The 20,515-nt window shown below is 42.8% G+C and overlaps 1 protein-coding gene across 1 annotated transcript in view; it reads right to left on the reverse strand.

Moving 5' to 3' along the window:
- Positions 1-11,179: 11,179 nt before the first annotated feature.
- The window catches only part of HERC2 (HECT and RLD domain containing E3 ubiquitin protein ligase 2), a 201,604-nt gene continuing 192,268 nt past the window's right edge, over positions 11,180-20,515 (reverse strand). The window contains exons 88-93 of the mRNA XM_084623550.1: positions 19,508-19,702; positions 19,305-19,417; positions 15,771-15,961; positions 13,598-13,703; positions 12,833-13,045; positions 11,180-12,171 (exon numbers count right to left, since the gene is read on the reverse strand). Of these exons, the coding sequence (XP_084479676.1) occupies positions 11,899-12,171; positions 12,833-13,045; positions 13,598-13,703; positions 15,771-15,961; positions 19,305-19,417; positions 19,508-19,702 (1,091 nt within the window). The 3' untranslated portion in view covers positions 11,180-11,898. The remainder of the gene's footprint in view (positions 12,172-12,832; positions 13,046-13,597; positions 13,704-15,770; positions 15,962-19,304; positions 19,418-19,507; positions 19,703-20,515) is intronic.

Below are 20,515 nucleotides of genomic sequence, written 5' to 3' on the forward strand. Positions count from 1 at the left end.
CATCTTCCCTGCCCAGGCTCTCAAGCAGGGCAGACATGGAGACCAGCAGCAAGGGACTGATCCCATCCACAAACTTTCACTCCTCTGCTGGCTGAGCCACTATCCTCTACTTGGTACAACTTCACTTGGGGACTGGCAGCAACCTCATTAAAATGCCCTATGTCTTCTCAGCAATGACCACTTAATTAGAACATCAGTCATCACCTCAATCATCTTAACTCACTGATCTGCTCCTAATTAATTGCCTGATTGATTAATGCCTATTTGATCTGCTCAACTGGGTCCTCAGCTAAATAATTACTTTGCTGTTCCCCCACCTGGCTTCTGCTCTGACATGCATGTGTTCACTACAGAGTTAGCCCAAGTGATCACGCCTGGGTCTATGCACTTGGATTGGCCTAGGTCAGGTGTGAGAAGCCATTCTGCAAAGCCACACTTGATTTACTGGGCCTATATTGGTGCTGCACTCACCCATACAAGGCACTAGCACTTCTGGGATCAGATCCCATGGTTCTTTTCACTGAAGTAAGATGAGAGACTCTATGATTCTTTCCCGGTGAATTGTGGGAGAACTTGTGTGTTTTTCTGGACACCTGGAGCAGAACTGTGGGAAGGCACTGGAAGACTACCTGCACCCAAGTAGTTCAGCCTGCATCCATACTGAAAAGCTGGCAGGTAATCAGCCTGAGTGAAAGCAGCATTCAGGCTTAAGCCTGTCCCCCAGAATGGACTAGGTAGCCTGAGTTGAAAGCACCAAACTCTGGTGAGAGGGTTGTTTGTGTGGACAGGAGCCTGGTTAGGTTCAACACCTGAGAAAGAGACCAAGTTAATTAAAACATACTAAGAAGTTAACCACTTCCCAAGGTCTAGACTATGTGGCAGTGAAAAATAGTGTTTTTATTAATAATCCAAAAAAAATGCAAATGTATTTGACTGTATTAATCTCTCCCTACCAGTATATGCCACTTTTCTTAGATTGTAAGCTCTTCTGTGCATGGGCTACAGGTTTGTGTACTGCCTAGCACAGTGGAGCACCAAATCCTGACAGGGGCCTCTAGGCATCACTGCAATACATAATGATGGATTACAAAACTTGTACTGTCTCCTGCAATGTAGGACCCCTAGTGCTGTTGCTAGTGATGGCAGAAGTCCTCTGTTCCCATCGCATTGATCTCTCCAGAGCTCTAGGAGACTTAGATGCCCATTTGAGAGGGATGCAATACCATCTGAATGTAGGTCTTAATTTGAACTGCTGCAGCTACTGGACTGCTTCTAGAAATAAGCATTCAGGATGGGTCTTGAAGAGCAGGATTTTCAGTCTGTCAGAGAGACCAACAGTATGTTTTACACTGTTAAAAAATAATTCCAGTGGAAACCAACAACTTCCCAGTTGAACTAAGTCACTTTTGATGACACTAGTTGGAAATACGGGATACCCAAGAATTTTAGGGCAAAGTTCCATGAGTTTTTGTTCCACAGTTTTACAGAAGTGAATGGAGCCAAAAAGATGATCAAAGTCTGGAAATGCTTCCCCTAGAGTTCATCTATTAAGTCAAATTTTGCTGCAGTTCACAAGCAACAAATGCAGCTAATGCTATCTGTAAATCATTAAGTTTAGTAAAAGCAGTTCATTCAAACACTGTTCCGTCTGCTTTGCGATCTCCAAATATAGGTATGATCCTCTATATGTCTTAGCAGTCACACTTTAGGGACTGGGAAAGAGCTTAGTGGTAAATTGTGTTGTGTTTACACAGTATATTGTTTTCAAATGCTTAGAAGCCTAAAGGAACAGTTAAAGGGCCCCCAAATCTGTGCAAAATTGTTTTTTTCACAAAAAGTTATTCTAGCCCAGGGATTGGCAACCTTTGGCAAGAGGCCCGCCAGGGTAAGCCTCCTGGTGGGCCAGGCCAGTTTGTTTATCTGCCACAACCGCAGGTTCAGCCGATTGCAGCTCCCACTGGCCACGGTTCGCCACTCCAGGCCAATGAGGGCTGCGGGAAGCAGCACGGGCCGACAGATGTGCTGGCCGCCATTTCCCGCAGCCCCCATTGGCCTGGAGCAGTGAACCACAGCGAACCACAGTGGGAGCTGCAATCAGCCGAACCTGCAGATGCGGCAGGTAAACAAACTGGCCCAGCCCACCAAGGGGCTTACCCTGGTGGGCTGCATGCGAAAGGTTGCCGATCCCTGTTCTAGCCACTACTTCAGTCAAGAACAGCTGAACACATTTTTGTCAAACTTTCAACAATATATTTCTTTGAACTGAGAATTTCAAGCATAAAAAAAAAAAGTCAGCCCGAAGGATAATTCTCTGGAAAAAAAATTATAGTACATCCACAATTTGAAGAGAAGAAAATGGAATCCTTCCTCTGCTTTGACTATAGCATCACTACCTATGACACAATGAGGTCCTTGTATATTTAGGAATGCACACTATAACATCTGGGACTCATAATTAGGGTTTTTTTGTATTTACAAGCAAGATGCTGGTTTATGAAAGAACTGATTGAAATTTAACTTCTTAATTATAAGAAGCTGATATGGTATACCATTCTGAAGGGTGTCAGACATCACTGTAGTTAGTCAAAGTTTCAAAACCTTTTGAAATTTCAACAGAAAGTGCAAACATTTTCAACCAGCTCTAGAAATAAAGTGTAAGTTTCAGGAAAAGTGATTTGATGGCCATAATGACGACTCATAAGGAGAATGGGAGTTGAAATAAGAGCCAACAAAGAGCAGAGTTTCTAGAAATGTTAACGTAAAGGTAAAAGGGCTTATTTTCAATTCTAGTAATAAGGTAAACAATATCTATCCACTCAATATTAGCACCAGGCAAGATTTTGGACAAATAGTTTATTCACCCTTCCCCCCCAATGCCGTTTTGGTTGACCTGAATCTATATGCAAATTTAACAAGAATTAGACAGATGTTTTTGACCAAAAACATGTTCAAGCTTCAAAAAGGAACTGTGTGCCATTCACAAAACCAGGCTGGGGATAGAGGTGCTCCCCTTCCTGATAACTTTTAGCCCACTATTTAGGGCACTCACCAGGACACATGAATAATCATCAGGCCAAAAAGAGAGAGAATGACTCTGTAATCTGATGGTTAGGGCACTCATCCTCAGAGGTCAGAGAGCCAGGATCAATTCCCTGCTCCACAGCAGGCAGAGAAGGGAACTGAACCTGGGTCTCCCATATCCTGGGTGACCGCTCTAAACATTAGGCTAAAAGTTAGAAGGAGGCACCATCACCACCTCCCTTCTCCCTCATCTAGCCCTTTAAAACTGACCTAAACATTTTATTTCCAGGTAAACAAACATTTCATTTGACCTGAAATGGACTTTACCAATTCATTCAAAATTTTGGAATTTCTCATTTTTATTTTGACCCAAACCCTTTTCCCCCCAAAAAACTTCCAGCAAACCAAAAACTCAGTTATTCATTCAGCTATATTCAAGATAAAATCCTGTCAATAAAATATTGGTGATTTAATCTTGATCTAAGTTTACCCTTAACTGGTTGTTTTAGGAAATATTGTTGCTATTTTACCATATGTATAGCTGATCTATTTTCCTACTTAAAGAGACATAAGACCAAATCCTGCAATTCACTGTTTGCTGGAGAACAGTTGTACCTGCATGGAGACATATTGATTTCTGTGGTGTACAGAGATCTCCCCAGGCACAAAACATTTCAGGGTCTTAATGTTTGTGTGAAGTGTTCTAAATTCCACAGGCATAAGATGCTACGCAAGACAGGTCTAACCCACAAATTTACATTGGTATAACTATGTCACACAGTGGTGTGAAAAATCCACACAAATCCTGAGTGATGTAGTTATAACAACCTATCCCCCAGTGTAGACAGCGCTAGCCTGTGGACAGATAATCCACCTCTGTAAGCGGCAGTATAACTACACCAACGGGAGAAGCTCTCCCACTGGCTTAGTAGCATCTTTGCTTAAGTGCTTTAGTCTGCACTGCTGTACATATAAACAGGACCTGAGTGTTTCATCTTATTCTCCTAATTGCCTTAAGGGACTTGGGACTGGCTGGTGCTTTAAGCCTTGTCTATACTAGAGTTTTCCCTCCATTGCTAACATGGATTTACCTCAACCAGCAGAGACAATGATAGGAGTACCTGCATAAACAAGGTGTTGGTTATCACTAGTATTTTACCACAACGGTGTGTAGACTTGCTCTGAAACAATATATGACAGTGCTTAACACCCTGGTGGCAGCCTAAAGCCCTGCCTACACTAACACACCCACCATTGCTACCACAGGTGAAGCAGCACCAGCACTTACAATTGGCAGAACAGAAACTTTCTTACCTGGTAATTTCTTTTCTGCTAAAAGCATCTCCCACAATTCTGCTATGCATGGGCTGTGCTCTTCCTATCTGCAGCTTCTGGAGGTGGTTCAAAGCTGCAGTGCGGCTTGTGCATACCATGCCCTCTTCTCCCACTTGCCAACAAGTAAGTCATTCCAAAGCTGGGTGAAAAACTCAAGAGAAAAAGTATAACTAACATTAATGTCCAATTCATTAACCACATATGCCAGGTCAACTCCCTGCAGGGTAAATACACCAAATAAAATATTGACTCTTGACAGAAAGCCATCTTGGGTGAGTAAAATTGTGGGAGATGCTGTTAGCGGAAAGGAAATTATCAAGTACGAAATTTTCCATTCTGCAGTCCAGTGTCACCAATGAACAGGAATAATAAGGAACAAGAAAAGGCAAACTGAAAAGAGAGAGACAGACTCCCCACCGCATTGAGAATTGTCCAGAAGGCAAGGCCATTACAAGACCACCACCTGGAGCATGTTCCTGCCAGAGACAGCTTCTGTGGAGGACAGAAAATCCACTTTGTAGTGTTTGATAAAGGTGTTAATCCATGACGATGTGGGTGCTCCACATATCTCTACAGTGGAGGTACATGCTCATTTGGCCCCAGCCATGGATCTCATGAACTGTGCCCTGATTTCTTCTGGAACAGGAGTCCCTGACACTTTGTAAGGCCTCAACAATGCACAATCTGACCCATCTAGTCTTGAGATTCTGAGCTCTTAGCATTTTGAGTGAAAGGAGACACACAGAACACCTGACCTCTGTATGGATTCTGTGAGGGTGAGAGATTTTTCAGTGCTCTGACATCTAAAGTGTGCCACGGCTTCTAAATCAGGTGCTGTGGCTTTAGGGAGAAGGAAGGATAATCTCTTCCAAGATACGGGAAAGAGAACCCAGGAGAGAAAAGTTTGGTGTTTTCAGTACCACCTTGTCCTCATTGAACATATAGTAGGATTCCTATACAGATAGCTCTGAAACATGACTACCAGATACGATGGCAACCAGAAAACAGGTTTTGATGGATATACACAAGACTGATATAGAGAGGCTCAAAAGGGTGAGTGGTTAGGGCCTTCGACACCTGCAGTATGTCCCATTTAGGAAAGACTGGTCTGGTCAGGCTGACTTCTCTGAGAAATCTGGCTACCTGGGGATTCTGTTCCAAAGAGCCCAAAGATTTTCAAGATAGAACTCTTCTAATGGCTGATACCTGTTGTGCTATGGTGTGGGGCTGAGAATCTTAATCCATCTCTTCTTAGAAAAATTCAAAGGTAGATCTAGTTCCAGAATCTCTTGGATTAGCATTGCTCTCCTGGCACCAAAGGCTAAACTTGGTCCTGATTGAACAGGCTTTTATCCTGGAGACTCTCCTGGACACGAGCAAAGTCCTGACGACTTCAGAAGACAGGCTTTCAATAACCAGGCTTCTCAACTGAAGACGATTTGGGTGGAGAAGAGTGCTTTGGAAAGCTGTTGGGTGGTAGCTGTAATGGTGAATTCAGTTTCAGCTTTATCAGATGGTACAACCATGGCCTCCTTGGCCTATACAGAATTATCACGACCAACTTTGCTTTCGACGGAAGGGGGGAATGCACATAGCAGGCCTTACGGCTCTCTGTCCATGGGAACTGGTGCCCCGTTGCACTTGGATTCTGCTTCCCTAGTGAAGTATTTCAGCCATTTGGTGTTTTTGCAACTTGCAAACAGATCAACTGAGGGAAAACAATGTCTGAGATCAGATGGAAGACAACTTCCTGGTTCAGGCATCATTCTGAGTTGTTGACTGTGCATCTGCTAAGCAAGTCTGCTTCCTGATTCATCTCCATTTCTGTGTGTAACACCTTTAGGAAAGCAAGGATCTTTTCTGTCCATTCTATTATCTCCATCACTTCTGCACATAGAGCTATGCTCCCTGTTCCTCCTTGGTTGTTTATGTATGCAATTGTGATTGTATTGTCTGATTGGCCCAGGACGATTGCCCTGTTGCAGGGATGGGCAAACTATGGCATGTGGGCCGCATCCGGCCCGCAGGATTGACCCCTGTGGTGCTGGAGGCCCCGCGCTGCTCTCAGAAGCAGCCGGCACCATGTCCCTGCGGCCCAGGAGAGGGGAGGCAGAGGGCTCCGTGCATTGCCCTGGCCTCCAGGCAACGCGGCCAACGGGAGCTTCGGGGGAGGTACCTGGAGGCACGGCAAGGGCAGCACGTGGAGCCCTATGCCCACTCTCCCTCAGGGGCCACGCAGGGACATGGTGTTGGCTGCTTCCCGGAGCAGTGCGGCGTGGGGCCAGGGCAGACAGGCAGGGAGTCTGCCCTGGCCCTGTTGTGCACTGGTACCACCGTAGAGTCTCTTTAGGTAAGTGGCGCCAGACCGGAACCCGAACCCCTCCTGCACCCCCCCACTCCCCAACTCCCTGCTCTAAGCCTCCTGTCTGCACCTCACATCACTCCTGCACCCCAACCCTTGCCCCGAGTACCCTCACACAGTCCGCACCTCTGTCCTGAGCCCCCTCCTGCCCTCTGCCCCCCTTCCCTGAGCCCCCTCATAAATCCCACACCCCTCCTCTGCCCCAATCCCTTGCCCAGAGCCCGTTCCTGCACACTGCACCCCCTCCCACATCCTACGCCCCAGCCCTGCATACAATTTCCCCAACCAGATGTGGCCCTCAGCCCAAAAAGTTTGCCCAACTTGCCCTATTGGTAGCTCTGCAACCTGCTGCAAGCCAGTTTGACAGCTCCAAGCTCCAGGAGATTTGTGCTGTGTTTCCTCTCCTCAGCGCTCCAGGTACCCTACACCATTCTGAGTCCCAAGTGTACTCCCCAATCTAGCATGCTGGCATCCATTGTGAGAACCAGAGGGTCTGGAAGGCATAGGGAAGCCCCCCTTGTGGATGTTTCCAGGGACTGTCCATCATGCTAGAGAGCAGAGTACAGTACTGGGCTTGGGCTCATCGCATGATTTTTCACGTGTTCTAGGGAGAGGTCCCATACTTTCAGAAGGAAGGCCTAGGCGCCTGCTGTGGGATCCTGTCAGTGGGGTGATCCCTATGCATGACCCCAGCAGCTGAAGGCACCAAGCTAGTGTGCACTTGTGCAGGATGGCAATGAGATCTTGGATCTTCTGGAACCGGTTGAGTAATGGTTAGATCTTTGCCACTGACATACGTATGTCCACTTTCAGGATCAAGTTTCAGAGTAACAGCCGTGTTAGTCTGTATTCGCAAAAAGAAAAGGAGTACTTGTGGCACCTTAGAGACTAACCAATTTATTTGAGCATGAGCCACGAAAGCTCATGCTCAAATAAACTGGTTAGTCTCTAAGGTGCCACAAGTACTCCTTTTCTTTTTTCAGGATCAAGGAACTTTTCTTGGTGCTTATCACAAAACCATGGGCTTCCAGGAGATCTGAAGTTCACACTGTGGTGATCTAGAACCCAGGCTAGGTCAGCACTCTGATTAGAATGTCATCCAGAAAGGGGTATAGGTGAGTAACCCGAGCCCAGCTATGATCACCACAAGCATTATTGTAAAGACTCTTAGGGCCAATGAAAGACCGAATGGCCTCAAACTTTTTCATGATCTCAAACTTCTCCAGGGAAGGGTAAGGGGAATTTTAGCTCCATTTTACCTGAGTCCTGCTCAGATTCTAAGCCCAAGAGCTCTCCTTTCTTGGTAGAGGCAGCAGCAACTGACTCAAAGGACAAGTGCCTTCTGGATATTTTTGTACTTTCTGGACTTTTCTGACTTTTTGGCACACTTTGCAGGTGTGGCTGCCTGAGCATGGCCAGAATGTGGTTTCTTGGGACTTGCTCTACACGGAGCCAAATCCCTCTAGAGAACTCTTCCCCTCCCCCGATCTCTCTCTCATCCGAGTCCCACTCTCCTGTGGATGGGATCTGATCCAGACTGGGGAAGCAGGGGGCACTATTTAGGAACCCAGCATCTCTCCCCATTTAAGACCCAATTTAGGCCTTGTGGTGGGGACCAGTATCCCAGTAGGGTTATCTTTGTGGTCCTGTTTTACTCCAGGACTTACCCCCCTGGGAAGGCTGGATAAAGTCCTCTTTGTCCTTAGAGTCTCCGTCTGTTCTGATCTGTCTCTTGGTTGGTTTCTCTGTAGTGGAGTTTTGCCTGCTTGGGTGGGTAGGGGACTCAACATGCTTGTGACTCAGAGCTTTATGCCCTACTAGAGTTCGGGTTGGCTGGCTCACTTGGAGCAGGCTGGGCATGATTTGCCTTCTGCTGAGACTGAGAAGGTGCTCTGTATGCAAAGCAGCTTTCTGGACTTTGCCTGATGCTTGAGCAGTTGCTCTGCCATACCTGTGATGGGGCAGAGGAGCCCAGTGAGGAGGAACTGCAGCAGGGGCTTTAGGTGGTTGTGACCACTGCACTGCTCAGACACTGGACTAGGATGTGGCAAGGAAGCATGAAGCAAAAAGTTCAAACTGCCTGAAAAATGCCCAAAGCAATGAAGTCAAAAGAAAAAGAATGGGAGCTAAGCGAACCACCGTCTGCTGCTGCAGAGGCAGAAGATCGGTCAACAAGTGGGAGAACAGGACGTCGCCAAGGCAATGCAGCTTTGGCTCATCTATGGAAGCTGCATAGAGGAGGAGAAAAGCCCATGTGCAGCAGAACTGTAGGAGATACAGCAACTTCTCACTTAACATTGTAGTTATGTTCCTGAAAAATGCGACAAAGTGAAACGAAGTTAAGCGAATCCAATTTCCCCATAAGAATTAATGTAAATAGGAGGGGTTAGGTTCCAGGGAATTTTTTTTTTTTTTGCCAGACAAAAGGCATTATATACATTTTAAACAAGCAATTTAATACTACAGTCATCATTGCTGAGTATGAAGCTTGGTTGAGGTGGTGGAGTCAGAGAGTGGAAGAGCATGGATTGTCCGGCTGCTCCTCCTGCTGAACTTTCTGAACTGGAAAAAACACATCTAGAGATTGTTTTGCTTTCCCTTTTTTTTTTTTCTTGGTAAATTTCTTTATAGTAAGTCATTTAGATGACCAACTCCCCTAATCACTTTTCAGAGTAACAGCCGTGTTAGTCTGTATTTGCAAAAAGAAAATGAGTACTTGTGGCACCTTAGAGACTAACCGATTTATTTGAGCATGAGCTTTCGTGAGCTACAGCTCACTTCATCGGATGCATCACGATGTAGCTCACGAAAGCTTATGCTCAAATAAATTGGTTAGCCTCTAAGGTGCCACAAGTATTCCTTTTCTTTTTCCTAATCACTTTGGAGCTGCATTCCCTGTCAGGATCGTCATCACTCAACCCTCAGCCCACCCACTCCACCCCTTCCCCAAGCTCCCACCCTTGACCTGCCTCCTCTCCCTCCCCCCTCCTCCCCCTTTACTTTGCACACTGCATCCTCACTCCTCCCCCTCCCTTCTGAACGCGGCAAGCCAGCTAATTGCCGCAGGCAGGAGGCAGGGAGGAAAGGGGGAGGAGTGAGGACTCAGCACGCAGGCTCCCCCTTCTTCCCCCCACTGCCTCCTGCCCGGGGCAATCAGCTGGTTTGCGGTGTTCAGGAGGGAGGGGAAGCCTGTGCTCCAAGTCCTTGCTCCTCCCCCCTCCCTCCTAAACACCACAAGCCAGCTGATTGCCACGGGCAGGAGGCGGGGAGGAGGGGGAAGGTGCTGATCTGTGGGGTCTGCCGGCAGGCGCCGGGCGGGGGGGGCGTAGGGAGGCTGCCAGCTGTGGAGAAAGCAGGCAGCCCAACAATGTAATAGTGGAACATTGCACAACTTTAAATGAGCATGTTCCCTAATTGATCAGCAATGTAACAATGAAACGTTAACCAGGACAACTTTAAGTGAGGAGTTACTGTACTGGCGTGACAGAATTATGTTACCAATCTGCCTGAGGCGTCAGGTGATCAGGCTGAGGCCGCAGTATCACTAGGGGAGGAGATGAAGGAGCACACCAAGTGACTAAGTTTTGAAGTTTTATTAATAAAACAACAGCAGCGAGTGCTGGGAACGCTCCCACATCACTCAGAGGAAGGAAGAAAGTGTTAGGGCCACTTTCATACTAACCCACTTTCATACTCACACATCCATGACCCGAGGCTGGCCAAGCCTGGGTGTAATGTACGAAGAAGAGGGGGAAGGGTAGACGAGAGTTCTGTCCTGTGCACAGGCCGTCTAATGTCCGCTGTTGATCTCCGATTTGCTTCAGCTCTCAGGAGGGTTTTAAGTCCTGGGGTCTTTTGGGGGCGTCTCGTTCATGGACATCTGCCCCCCATGCTCTTTGTACCAGTCCAAACCAGCCTTCCGTGGCTTCCTCAGCGTTCCCTAAACACACCGGCTTCAGAGATGTAAAAGCTATTGTTTTCCCCCTCGCTGGCCTTCACTGTCTCACTAGTTTTCGCAGCCCCTGCAGTTCTGTTCAGCTGAATCCTCTCTCATTCCTGGTTGGAATCCAGGCCCCCGTCTTTCTTGGCAGGCAGCGGAGAGTTGGTTGTGTGCTGTGGCCTTCAGCATCTTATCTTCGGACCTAGCTGGAGTGTTGAGTTAACCCATTCCCTTCTCCTTTCCTCCCTCTACGGCCTCTCGTAACCTGCAAAGGAATCTTTCACTCCACACTCACACCTTTCACCCTTCCCCAAATGCCTTGTGATGCCTGCCACAGCGTTAGCAACATACAATGCTGGTCTATCTCCCCAGGGGACCCCCTGAGGGAGTGGGCCAATGGGTTGTGACACTGGGCTGCAGAAAAAGAACTTAGCATAGATACAGCCTTAAAGATTTAAACCATTTTACAGTTCTCTTCTACGTACCCTCTATACATTACCATAAAAAGTCATACTAAAGTCTTTGTGACAGAAGTTTTATTTAGAGGGAAATTATAATTTTTGCATATACATGGCACAAATTAATTATATACAATACACTTTCCATGATAAGAATTATGATGCTGTTCACAGAAAGGTATCGATTTGAGATACATAATGCATAAGCTAAAATATACAAACAAGGGGATGTGGTGAACCTAATGACCTTTTTTGTTTAATTCCCTATAGATGTATTTCAAGGAATACTGATAATTTAATGTTCAAAAAGTTCTTTAATAAACAAACTTCTAGTAAAGTTAATTGAAATATTTATAATACTATCAGCTGTTGCACAGTATTTCCAATATACAATCAAGAAGTTACACATAACACAACATTTATTATGAAAAAAATCTATTGCACCCACAATTTAAAGGTTTCACTGCTTTTTCTGGATGCTGCACTACCATATGTATATAAACATTTACAACACTTTAGTAAACACAAAGCTTCTAAATGTAGTGCAGTCTTATGGGGGACACTCTCAACTCTTAAAATAAATGTTAAATGCCCACATACCGTGCCATTTATTCTAAGCAGATGTCTTAAGTTATACTCCATTATTCCTATTGTGAGTAACAAACGTTCAGAAGATTAGTATTCCTCTGGTTATACATATTCTGTACTCCTTTGCTCAAATGCTACTAGTGGCGTTTCATGCCTCAGTGCTTGTGACATATTTGTCTCTTATGCTATTTGCTTCAGTGTCCTGTTAAATAATCCTGTGTGGAGTCTGAAGCAAAAGAATCTGCATCTTCATTGTCGGAATCATCACTACTGTCATCAGCAGCTGGCTCTCCTGTCAGTGCTATCCGGGCATAATCATCAGTGTCTATGGACTTGCAGAAATGAATGGCATATTTCAGTTTTTCCTCCAGTACCTGCTTACAAGAATACCTGGGCAGTTTCAGCAGAAAGAAGCATGTATAGGACTCAGGAAGGAAATGGTCTGGAGGATTGTATTTATCCAAAACCTGTCAGACAACATGCACAAGCCATTAGTTTTATTGTTCAACAACACGGACATAACATACTAAAATAAGACTAGGATTAAAAAAAAGTAATTAAAAAAAAAATCACACATTTACCCTGATGTTAAGAAGACTTTTAAAAATAATAACTAAGTCAAACACATCTTCATACAAAATCAAAAACATGGTTCTCTATAGTATGAGGCTCTTAGAAATGAATAGTATATACTAAAGAACAAGCTAGATTCACTATGTAACTGGTAAAATATAAAAAAATCCTCCAGTGCTAAAAACATAGCTTCAGTGTATGAAGTTGAAACATTTAATAAGATAATGTGTCTCTTAAGTGAACACTAGCAAAATCAACGGTGACGACTACTGAGGGAAACTCACCAACAGAAGCAAAATAGGCAGGAGGTGGTGGTTTGGAGGAGGGTATCTCAAAAATAAATAAATAAATAAATTGCCCATCACAGGAAATAGCCAGAGTTGGACCAAGGACAATATTTAAATGAAAGTCTGTTGCTTAGTTATGCATTTTGCATCCTCTATTGCTCTATAAACACTAAAGTGAACTTGATATTAAACTTGTTTAGTGAAGTTAACACATTTTCCTGTCTGCCACCACTCCTTCATTACCAACCTGCAGGTTTCTTGACCTTACCTGAATAACAAAGTCCCGGCCTCTGAAGTCTGCAATAGTTCTAGGTAGCCTTGTCCTACCCCATACAAAACGTAAGAAGAGAGATCGTTCTGTATTGGAGAAGGATTCCATCACCTCCCAGAACCACTGTATCAAGGAGGCGGTAGGTTCAATTCCCTTATATGTTGCTACAGACTTCAGAAGGTGAAGTGGGATATCTGGGCTTCCACATACCTGAAATTAAAACATGAAGACAAGAAAAAGAACTGATCAGAAATCGGTCAAAAGCAATTTGTTCCCTTCTTTCCGTCAAAAAGTTTAATTAGCTTTTTCAATGACAAAATGAACATTCCAAACATCTACTAGTTATGGTCCATTAACTCCTTCAAACAGTGAAGCTTAGCATCAGGGACAATGACTAAACTTAACACTTTACATCTTTGAAGTGCTGTACAAAATTGAATTAGCCCTCAACAACTCTTTCAATGATCTCTTTCCAAGTCAAATGTCAGATTTCAGCAGTTCCTGGTTCTTAGCTCCACACTTAATCTATTACATCACACTGCCCAACTGCATAAAAAGTAATTCTTGTGAAAGTATGATCGGACAACTATATAAATATTTGCTACTCCTCTCCTTCACCTACAAACTACATGCAATCTACTATAATTAGACTGCATGTTTTTACTAGAGCTAAAACATGAGAGTTGGATCAGTAAGACTCAAGTAAATGGCCTAATTTTACATCATCAATCCAGCAGAAGTAGCGAATGTGAAAACCTATACCATTGTTTCCAGTTCATATCCCGTAAAGAGGGAAAGAAGAGGAACAGGAACAACCCGGGCCATCCCTTCCCGAACTGCTGCAACTTGTTCATCAAATTCATGAAGCCTGTAGAAAGACATTTCAGCGGAAATAAGTTTCAGTGAACACTTATCGTGATCATTTGAGCCTTGTGCATTAAAATTAAGCATTGCATTGTGAATTAAAATTACAGTCCAAAAATCATTTCTTAATTATGCCAATTTGTTGCCTCATTTATACTAATCAATAAGCATTTGGGACAACAACACTTTCATATCCTGGGATACCCAGTTAGGCTCCTAAATGCAAATACAGCTATTTAATTAAAAGTGGCCTCAGTTTAAGAAGTGCAGAGCACCTCCAGCTCCACTGACTTCAAGATTCTGGCTGCTCAGTGCTGCTGAAGATTAGAGCACTTATTTATGTGTCTACATATGGATTCAGGAGCCTAACTCAGGGTTAAAAATTGGGCCTTAGTTTTTAAAATAAGGTTGGGATTTTCTTAATGTTTTCTAGGCAGGAAAGAATTTCACCATTTTTGGAATCCCTTTTAGCTGCACATGAAGTATGAAAGTATGTGGGAATGCCAGTTATAAAATGACTAAGCTGTCTTCACATTAAAAAAGCTTAAACTTTCTCCGTTCTCGTTAAAGATTTTTCTTCTATGCTCTTGTCCAATTTAGGAGGTTCAAAATTTGGTGAACTTGGATGTAATTACTGTCAGATTAACAACTAAAATGAAAGTTGCGCAAGTTATCCTATATTAAAGGATTACACTATATTAAAAACTAGTTGCTAATACTCCATCTTTAATTATGATTTCATGTGCAAGTTCCCATGCAATCTCCAGCAAAATGGACCTAATTTTTGCAAAACTTTGGCTAAAAGCCCCGTGTACGTATATAATGAAATGACCATTTCTGCCCCAAAGAGTTGACAATCTAATTATATGGAGGAACAGACGAGCACAAAGATGAGGGTGGAGCAGAAGATAACAGTCAAGGCTGTTTTTACTCAAAGTGGGGAGAGTGATGCAGTATTCCTATTCCTGGCAAACTCTGGCAGTCAGAAAAGCCCTTTGTGAGCCATGGGTAAGCAAGGTAAAAATCAGACCATCCCCCAAATACGGGGTCACAAAGCCACCTTTCCAACCCACACTCTTATCTTGAACTAAACCACATCTCAGCCGAATTGGAGTATATCTGCCTGACATGTGATGGTTAGATGGCATTAGGCAAGGATTGAAAAGGGAGGATAAAATTTTTACTAAAGCTAATGTTAAAATGATATAATACATACGTTAAGAAAAGAGTGTCTGTACATTCGGGTATAGTGCTTGAATTATCCAAAAGTACAAAGATTTGTTTAAAAGTAATACAATACCTATAGTACATAATCAGCAATAACCCAAAGAAGATTAATATATTTAATGATATAGTTTAGATATTAGCATCCAAATATTCGGATACATCACTCATGAAAAATTATACAGAGAATTGGTTGTAGAAAGCAAATATAGGAATGAGTGTAGGTTGTCCCTCAGTGATTGAGAATTTAGATAGGTTGTCTCTTAGAAGATACGTTTTAAAATTATATTTTAAAACAACTGAAGTCTCAAGTCAATTGCCAGAGGCAAAACTTGCTGTTTCAGTTTTGCATCTAAAACTGAATAGAAAGCCAAGGGAAAGATTGGAGTCCAGATGTAGCAGGCTCTTATGGTTCTGCTCCACATTAAAAGGAGACTAATGACAGTCTCCATTAACTGGAAATTCTGAGAGGACTTTAAGGATAAGCCCAAGTAGAACACATTACAGCAAGCAAGGCTGGAGATGACAGACATGGACAACTACTGTGAAGCCCACGTCAGAGGAGGCTGGATCAACCTCTGGGCAAGCCAAGATGACAAGAGACAGTTTTGTCCACCACTGTGAGCTTGAATTAATCCCCCCTTATTTTCTCAAGAATATGCCTGACCTAATGATTCCATTTTTTCCTTCTCAAAGGATATTGATTTACACTATAATGACAGGGAAAAGATTGGCTAATACTATACACGAAGCCAGAGCACTACATTGCATAGCATTGCGTAAAAGCAACGCTTCTATAGTTCCCACAATTTCTTTAAATCTAAACTAGTGAAGTTATTCAACAAACCTGTAGTTTATTGCCAGTCTCACATATTCAGCTCTATTATCCAGTGTAATATGGGTATATTTGGAACTCAATTGAATGTCTTGACCACTTGCGTTTGGAACTGTGAAGGGAAGGCTCATGGCTTCAAACTCTTCAGAAGTAGCTTCGTTGTCTCGAATGTACATAAGCCCAGGAATAAAATCTTTATCAACCTTTCAAAGGAAAATAAATCCATGAGCTAAAACTGAAGTTACTCATTCTTCACCTCTGTGTACTTTTCATATGGCACAGGAATATTTTTCACAATAGGACAAAGGGGACTAGTCACACAAACTACCCAGAATTAATAATTGACATGAAGACAGTCATCCAACTGGCTTTTTAAGTAACAGAGTAGCACGGTATTCTGCATGAAACTCCATCGGTTTCTGTGGTCCAGGTGACCCCACCCCCTCCCGCAACAGAAAGGGAAAGGAAAAAGTATCTGCCAAGAAACCAGATCACCACTGAGACTGGATTTACAGGTGCCTCACATGGACTATTCTCTTGTTCTCAAAAGAACATTGCAACATCTCACAGGAGTCCTGTTTGGCAAGAGCATGGATCAATACATTAAGTGAATTCTCAGAGCAGTAAACATCAAACAACCTGACACAGATAAGAAAAAGGAGAATACATTCCAGAAGCAACAACAACAAACAATATGCACAAAGCAGGACCACTATTGTCACAGTTCGGGCTCGCTGCAGCATTGACCCCTCCTATCTCTGAGTGCAACTCTTCCAGATGTCATGCCTGCACTTCACTTCCCTGGGGCAGAATTGGGAATCCTATAGTTCTCCCACTCTCAGACTGGGTCGTGAAGTAAAGTACCCCTGTGTAAACCATGATTCCTCAGCAGGCCTGACTGCTGTTTGAGACCTGCAATACTTTCCTGTGACCAGTATGAAAACAGTGATCCAAAACAGCCCTTTCAGAACAAATCTCAACCTCAGAAATAAAATCATAACAAAAACTAAGGGATAGTAACAGAAATTGTCTACATGTCTAACCTCAAATTTAGGCAGGCATGTCTTATGTCAGGTACCTCAACCTCAGAGTGAGAAGGACAGTCTGCAACTCCTGCAGTTCCACTGTGTGTATGCCCACTACACCTTCAAGCTCAGGGGCTCAGGTTTTTTAATCTGCTCTAAAGTTCTTTGTTTCAGTTTTCCATCTTGAAAGTTCCCCTAGGGTTACATGCTAGAACCTTTCCCCAATAGAGCCAGCCAGCCAGTTAACCACCTGCATTGTCCTTCTAAGGACTGGTAACTAAAGGTCTACCATTCCTGTTGCAATTAACTCCTTGTAACCATACAGCAAACATAAAAACAATCAGGCAAACAGAGAACATCGAATATTCATACAATACTACAGGCATCTTCAAAGCATATCAGTGAAAGAAAAAAAAATCTTTTTTAACAGTAAAAAACTGACTCAAGAGACAGGTAAGAACCTGGGAAAACATATGAATGAGGTGTTGTGAAGTTAAGCACTGCTGTGAGCTGAGATAATATGGCCCTTACAAAACTTCTCTGCTGACTGCAGCTGGAAAGGAACTGCTCTTGTAACAAAGATCCTAATAAAAGTGTCTAGCTCTTATATAGTGCTATTTGTCTGTAGATCTCATGGTGCTTTATAAAAGAGGTCAGTATCATTATCCTCATGTTACAGATGGGGAAACAGACACAGAAAGATGATGTAACTTGCCCAAGGTCACCATCAGGCCAGTGGCAAAGCTTGAAATGTCTCCTGACTCAGAGTCCAGTCCAGCGTTCTGCTGACTGGGCCACTGCCTCTCATAAGAGCATCTCTAAAATTTTAAATGTTCAAAGCTGTGGAGGTTCCTGCCTGGTCTCCTAGATGCATAAACTCAAGAGCAGAAATATACAGAAGTGTACCTCTGGAGATTAGCTTTTACTATAAGGGTAGCAATACAATTAAACTGCATAAAAGACCATCCCTTACACCACACAACTTCTTGTCCTAGAAGTCCATCCCAAACAATTCAGGAGCGGTGTGTGTACAATTTTTATCCATCTTTACTAGAAAGTCCCCTTTAAGCAACCAGTTTCTCATTTCCCTTTGTGATCGCTTATGACAAACTAATTGTTTGAATTAGAGAACACAGTGAAGCCTAACTCTTTTCATAAGACTTCAATTTATTTAAATTTCTAACTTTAAGGACAAAACAGAGCTTTACACTGGCTCAAAGATAAAAAGGTTAGTCAAAATTCAACCTCCATCTACAGCTCTCTCTCACTTTCTGTAAATTAGACCTAGTCAACACTTTAAAATTAAGGACACGAAGGTACATCACTAAGGAGTGTAAAAAAATTCAAACCCCTGAGCAACATGGCTATTGTCGACCTAACCCCCACAGTAAACACAGCCAGATTGGCGGAAAAATGCTTCTGTCAATGTAGCAACTATAGTTCAGGAAAAATCCCTTATGACAATGTACACGCTGCATCTATACGGCAGGTACATGTTGGGATAGCTACAGCACCATAGCTGTGCTGGAACAGTCCCCATAAGGTAGACATGTCCTTAGATCTATGATCAAAAACTTTCAAGGTTCCTCCCCCACTCTGAACTCTAGGGTACAGATGTGGGGACCTGCATGAAAACCTCCTAAGCTTACTTTTACCAGCTTAGGTTAAAACTTCCCCAAGGTAAAAATTAATTTTATCATTTGTCCTTGGAATATCCACTGCCACCACCAAACTCTAACTGGGTTTACTGGGAAACTTAGTTGGGACACGTCTTTCCCCCCAAAATCCTCCCAACCCTTGCACCCCACTTCCTGGGAAAGGTTTGGTAAAAATCCTCACCAATTTGCATAGGTGACCACAGACCTAAACCCTTGGATCTGAGAACAATGAAAAAGCATTCAATTTTCTTACAAGACGACTTTTAATAGAAATAGAAGTAAACAGAGGTAAAGGAATCACCTCTGTAAAATCAGGATGGTAGGTACCTTACGGGGTAATTAGATTCAAAACATAAGAGAATCCCTCTAGGCAAAACCTTAAGTTACAAAAAAGACACACAAACAGAAATAGTCATTCTATTCAGCACAATTCTTTTCTCAGCCATTTAAAGAAATCATAATCTAACACATACCTAGCTAGATTACTTACTAAAAGTTCTAAGACTCCATTCCTGGTCTATCCCCAGCAAAAGCAGAATACCGACAGACAGAGACACAGACCCTTTGTTTCTCTCCCTCCTCCCAGCTTTTGAAAGTATCTTGTCTCCTCATTGGTCATTTTGGTCAGGTGCCAGCGAGGTTACCTTTAGCTTCTTAACCCTTTACAGGTGAGAGGATTTTTCCTCTGGCCAGGAGGGATTTTAAAGGGATTTACCCTTCCCTTTATATTTATGACAACAATGTACACACTGCATCTATATGGCAGGTACATGTTGGGATAGCTACAGCACCATAGCTGTGCTGGAACGGTCCCCATAAGGTAGACATGTCCTTAGATCTATGATCAAAAACTGCATACTTACCTCACTGAGATCAGCAATTGTTAGGTTCATCCCTGCCAGCTGTTTCCATACTGGTTCTGCCAGATTTAGGCTTAGAGGGCTGCCAGTTCTGATAGCAATGCCCAGCAGCACACCTGGACATGTAAAAAATATTTTTTAAATACTACACACTTCACATGCTCAAAGATTTGGTAAAATTATTACAGTGCTGCTAAGAAATTTACCCAGGAAACGAAACATGTTCATATGTAAGAGAGACTTGGCAGCAGGGTTTAACAGGAAGCAATCTCTATTTGCTCCAGATTCATCTCTTCCATTCGGGGTCACAATGAGGAGAGGGGTAAGCCCATTCTGGAGCTCTTCACACATTTCTGCTATTGATTCACTGTAACCTCCACCACAGTCATCCACAGACTCGCCTTGTGAAAACAAAAGTCGGTTTAAACATGCAGATCATTTCAAGAATGTTTCCAAATGTGGTCCTGAATTAAATTTATTAATATTTCTCCTTTGCGATGGATAAATAGAAAAATTGTATTTAAAAGCTACATTCTCATATTGATAAAATAATTTAATGCATTTTAAATTTTGGTTCTATAATATAATTTCCTCCTTGACAGACATGATTATTTTACAACCTTGTATAAGCGTTACCATAAACGGCCAGACATTTTAAAACATTTGCAAAGTTAGCATTTAAGAACTACAAAAAGAAACAAAAATTACTTTGCTTAATCAACATGACCTTGATTAAGAGTGCAGTTTCAATTAATCCTATTTAAATTATATTGTGATATTTTTAAGCTCCTGGTTAAACTGTATTCTCTCTTAAAGGTACCAGGTATTATTACTGTGCCACCACTGGGCAAAATAAGGAAGCAGGAGGATGGCAGGAAAAATAAAAGGTTCAATGAACATAAGGTTCTTAGGGAATATTTTAAAACATTAGTCTTTCACTTTGATACAGTTCTAAAAATGTCAATATAGCCACAGATTGGAAGTTTATTAGCAACATCCTAATCTAGTTTACTTTTTACCATTAAAATGAAATGCAAATTGTGACTTTAGCGAAAATTAACTAGTCAGGTTCAATTTCAGACTTACATTTGGGTTAGAAATCTGCATCTTTGAGAATATTTGATTTTTAAAATGCATTATCTTTGGAATTTAAGATTACAATGATGGAAATATTTCTACTGATACTAGGTTTAACAAAACCTAAACATGGGGCC

This window comes from Lepidochelys olivacea (genome assembly GCF_965140295.1).
Source record: "Lepidochelys olivacea isolate rLepOli2 genome assembly, chromosome: 1".
Taxonomy (NCBI): domain Eukaryota; kingdom Metazoa; phylum Chordata; order Testudines; family Cheloniidae; genus Lepidochelys; species Lepidochelys olivacea.